The 4,673-nt window shown below is 43.4% G+C and overlaps 1 protein-coding gene across 1 annotated transcript in view; it reads right to left on the bottom strand.

Annotated features, from left to right (window-relative positions):
* The window catches only part of LOC109474048, a 5,642-nt gene extending 2,543 nt beyond the window's left edge, over positions 1 to 3,099 (bottom strand). Inside the window, exons 1-2 of the mRNA XM_019774264.1 lie at positions 3,016 to 3,099; positions 120 to 378 (exon numbers count right to left, since the gene is read on the bottom strand). Of these exons, the coding sequence (XP_019629823.1) occupies positions 120 to 362 (243 nt within the window). The 5' untranslated portion in view covers positions 363 to 378; positions 3,016 to 3,099. The remainder of the gene's footprint in view (positions 1 to 119; positions 379 to 3,015) is intronic.
* Positions 3,100 to 4,673: the final 1,574 nt, after the last annotated feature.

The raw sequence follows: 4,673 nt of genomic DNA on the forward strand, positions 1-4,673 counted from the left end.
GGGCTGGACAAACCCCTCGGGCTCAACTCCCCCGTAGCGGTAATTTAGATAGGCGGGCGAAAGGTTCTTGGTTGCCGAAGGAAAACGGCTAACGGCATTAAGGGTATCCTGTTTCTGACCTGTGCCGTGAGGTCGTTCGGGTTGTCCCTGCTGGGGAACGTCCACGTGGCGTGGTCGGGGATCCCGTTCGACGTCAGAACCAGCGTGTCGCCGTCCTGCGTGACAGACACCGTCCCCTGCATGTTCGTGTTGATCTCCGTGTGGGTACGGGCCGTGAAGGCGGCGATCTCGTCCGCGGAGAGACCCAGCACTGTGGCCGGCAGGACGGCTAACACAAGGACTGCACACAACCGCAACATCATGGTAGATAGAGAGTACCTAGATCATGAAAAAACAATCCATGAGAATGTATAGTTAGCCATGTACATGTAGTTAATGCTACTATCCCACCTGTGCCCGACCTTTGGCAGAACCATCAAAGCCCGTATAGGACTGGTAAGCCACAAGCGGACTCACAAAAGCTGATGTCAAATGGTTATCGTCGACTCGACGGACGAACAACAGCTAGTAGATGTACAGAAACCCATTCCCTTTATACATGCATTCTTATTGTCTTTATAATATACAAAAAACGAAGAACACAGCAAAAGAGCAACATATACCAGGGGTACAAATAAACCATAAACATGTATGAATGGAAAAAGGAAAAGAAGACAACTTATAATTACATGTACTTAAACGTGTGGAGCCAGACACATCCCTTACATATATACAACATGATAGCCGAAAGTACGTAAAGAAACTAGCGGATCCTGGAATAAGAAACGGCACGGCTTCACTTTGGTTGTCGCGCATTATCTCTCGCTAGACATTGGATCCCCGGAAGCACGATTTAACCAGACTAGGCTACCTTCAACTTCAGCCAGATTATCTTTCTGACAAGGTGTAAATAAATTACGGCGACCTTTTGAGGACTTAACCCTAAACAGTACACCTGGGGTCCGCGCGGACCCCAGCACTATATATTCTGTAATATCTTTTTTGTTTCTAAAGATTTTTTTATGAAATTTTAGGTAATTGTCACCCACAAAGTTGTCTCTGAATACAGTGCAGAAAACTCCGTTTCTACCATTTATAAAAAAAAATTACATCTGATTTTCTTTTGGGATCCGCGCGGACCCCAGCCGGCTTTCGATCATAATGGATACATTGGCGTTCTTATACATGTACATTACCTTATTTCCGTTTTTATATGTTTTTATGCACTCATCGTATGTCTACCAAGTTTTCAGAGAATGGTGTAGTAATAGAATTAAATTTTAATAACTTTGGTGTAATTATGACGTCATATGACGTTAGGGCTAATAATATAGTCCGCCATATTGGATTTTGACCAATGACGTCATCAAATTAGCATATTCTATGTATATTAAATGATTTAACTTATATTTAATTATGTAAGATGTTATTAATGTTGGAAAAGAAGTGTAATTTAATATAAAACTCAGAAAATTTTCATGTTTAAACCAAATCTACATCTATTTAAAAAAAAACTGCCTGTTGCCATGGCAACACAAAAAACATCAACTTACTAGTATCAAACTAATATGAACTTTTTTCCAGAGACATTTTAGGAAAGGTCTCCAAATTTGATACTTCTAGCGCAAGCCGTTTAGCCGCTATCTGAGATCAAAGTTGGGCCTAAAAAAGCCCCTTCAGTCTGAAATGGGTTTAAAAATCGGGTATTTCTTCTTATCTTCTTTTCTTCACCAAAAAATAGAAAAAGTTCAAAATGTATGATTTTTGTATGTAATGTGGACACAGAGGTTCCCACATCAGTTTGCAAAACAATTGAGCTGGTAGCATGTTGATAATTTCTAAAAATTAGCAAAAAACTGCTCTGGGGTCCGCGCGGACCCCAGGTGTACAGATTAATCAGTCCGGGAAGGTGTACTGTTGAGGGTTAACGGAGTGACCTTGAGTTGACAAAAGAGGTTATGTCTGTACCAAGTATGGAACAATGGAGGTTCTTATATCTCATTGTTTCTGTACACGGATAGTATTTCGGTCGTACCCTCCCTTTTTGCGTGCCTCTATGAGTGGAATGACCCACAGTACTGTGACCCAGATACTGGGACACGACATTCCCTGTACGAATTAAAGAGTTATTTTAAAGACACCTGTTAGAGCAACTTTTGTCCGTGTGACAGTATATTCAATTGGTCCAATCTTTCTACGTGGCTTACACTCACTCTCAGTATAGCTACCTGTCTGTGGACCTTTCTAAATTCTACGTACCTGGTACTACCTCTCACTAGAGCTACCTGTCTGTGGACCTTTCTACGTACCTGGTACTACCTGTTAGTATAACTACCTACCTTTCTACGTACCTGTCACCTACTCTCAGTATAGTTACCTGCCTGTGGACCTTTCTCGAGCTCCGTACCTGGCACTACCTCTCTGAGTATAGCTACCTGTCTGTGCTCCGTACCTGGCACTACCTCTCAGTAGCTACCGGTCTGTGGACCTTTCTACGTACCTGGTACTACCTGTTAGCATAGCTACGGTAGTACCTACCTTTCTACGTACCTGGTACCACCTCTCACTATAGCTACCTGTCTGTGGACCTTTCTCCGTACCTGGTGATACTACCTCTCAGTATAGCTACCTGTCTGTGGAATTTTCTACAAGCTGGTGTGTTACGCCGAAAGGCGGTTATACCGGCTATACAGATACGGATACAGATACATACCTGGCACTACCTCTCACTATAGCTACCTTTCTGTGGACCTTTCTATGTACCTGGTACTACCTGTTAGTATAGCTACGGTAGTACCCACCTTTCTACGTACCTGGTACTACCTCTCACTATAGCTACCTGTCTGTGGACCTTTCTCCGTACCTGGTGGTACTACCTCTCAGTATAGCTATCTGTCTGTGGAATTTTCTACAAGCTGGTGTGTTACGCCGAAAGGCGGTTATACCGGCTATACAGATGCGGATACAGATACATACCTGGTACTGCCTCTCAGTATAGCTACCTGTCTGTGGACCTTTCTCGAGCTCCGTACCAGGTACTACCTCTCAGTATAGCTATCTGTCTGTGGAATTTTCTACAAGCTGGTGTGTTACGCCGAAAGGCGGTTATACCGGCTATACAGATACGGATACAGATACAGATACATACCTGGTACTGCCTCTCAGTATAGCTACCTGCCTGTGGACCTTTCTCGAGCACCATACCTGGCACTACCTCTCAGTATAGCTACCTGTCTGGAATTTTCTACACTGCCTCTCGCTATAGCTACCGGACAAGCTTCTGTCGGACCCTTTCTAGTAGTACCTGGCACGACATCTCACTACCTGCTGACCGGACACGGGTCAGTGACTCCGATGTCAACATCGTGGCATGGCCGATGGTTACTTTTAGGGAGTGGCTGAAGATATACGTCGGGCTCTCTGGCTACATACAATGTACAACACATCGGCAAGATGGACTGAACTTGCAATGGTGCACGTTCTCCTGAAGGTAGCGTAACGACAATATTTCCCTCTAGTATCTACTTGGGAATTATACTGAAAGGCATACCGGCTAAAACGAACAACCAGCTTAATATATTATAGTACTCGTAGTAGACTCTTCATCCTTGTTGATTCTGAAATTCACTTACGCATGTTTCGACCATTGATTTTGAAATCGGGAGCAACCAGAATGTGACAACAGGACCCAGCTATCTATAAAACATCACGGCTACCAGTTCTTAACTTAACCAGTAAACGTCCAAGCACATCTTGTATAATTAATGTCCTTGGTCTAACTGTTGACACACTGTACTTACCCAATTTGTAAAGTGTACTGGCCACTTTTCTCCTTCCACAAATTATGAACGTTAAATATTAATGCGGAATTCGAACTGGAATGATAATGTCATTTTGGCGATCACGAAATATGAAATGTGAAAACAGCACCCATCAGATCTGAACATTACGGCTACCAGTGCAGTGATTATAATAACTAAACGTCGACACCGTATACTTACCCAACACGTCTTTTCTAAAGCCTGTTCGCCCGTTATTTTTTTTCCTTCCACGGAGATTTATGAACGTTGAATGCAGAATTATCATTATATTTTGGCGATCACGAGAGACAGAAGCAAGAGATATGATTACTCTCCAAGTAGAGGTTTGGGTTTGGGGTTATTTTTGGCATTTTTAGGCTTTTTTTATCGGGGTTTCTCTTTTGTACTGTCATTTTTTGGCTTGGGTGAAAAAAATTCCAGTGCAAAAGAGAAACCCAAATTAAAAAAGCCTAAAAACGCCAAAAATAACCCCAAACCTCTGCTTAATTCTTTTTTTTTTTTGGAGAGTAAGATATGATACCCTTCATACACCATGTAAATCGTATAGACATACCTGCAGGAAAAGTGCGAGTGTTGTCGTCCACTGTAATCCACAGAATGAGCACAAAAGCAGCTACACAAAGGATTCACCTGAGGGAAAGTCTCGCGCATGTGTACTTAGCACGACAGATCTTCTCACGTGTCCGGGAGACCCTAACCGTGTCTGGTACGGGCCAGACGCGTCGCCATGACGACCAAAATGGCGACAAGTCGGGGCCAGGCTGTACTAGGTAGAGTTTTATTAGCCTCTACCAGGCTTCGGGGGGGGGGGGG

This window comes from Branchiostoma belcheri, unplaced genomic scaffold (assembly GCF_001625305.1).
Source record: "Branchiostoma belcheri isolate BF01 breed outbred unplaced genomic scaffold, Haploidv18h27 scaffold3, whole genome shotgun sequence".
NCBI lineage: Eukaryota > Metazoa > Chordata > Leptocardii > Amphioxiformes > Branchiostomatidae > Branchiostoma > Branchiostoma belcheri.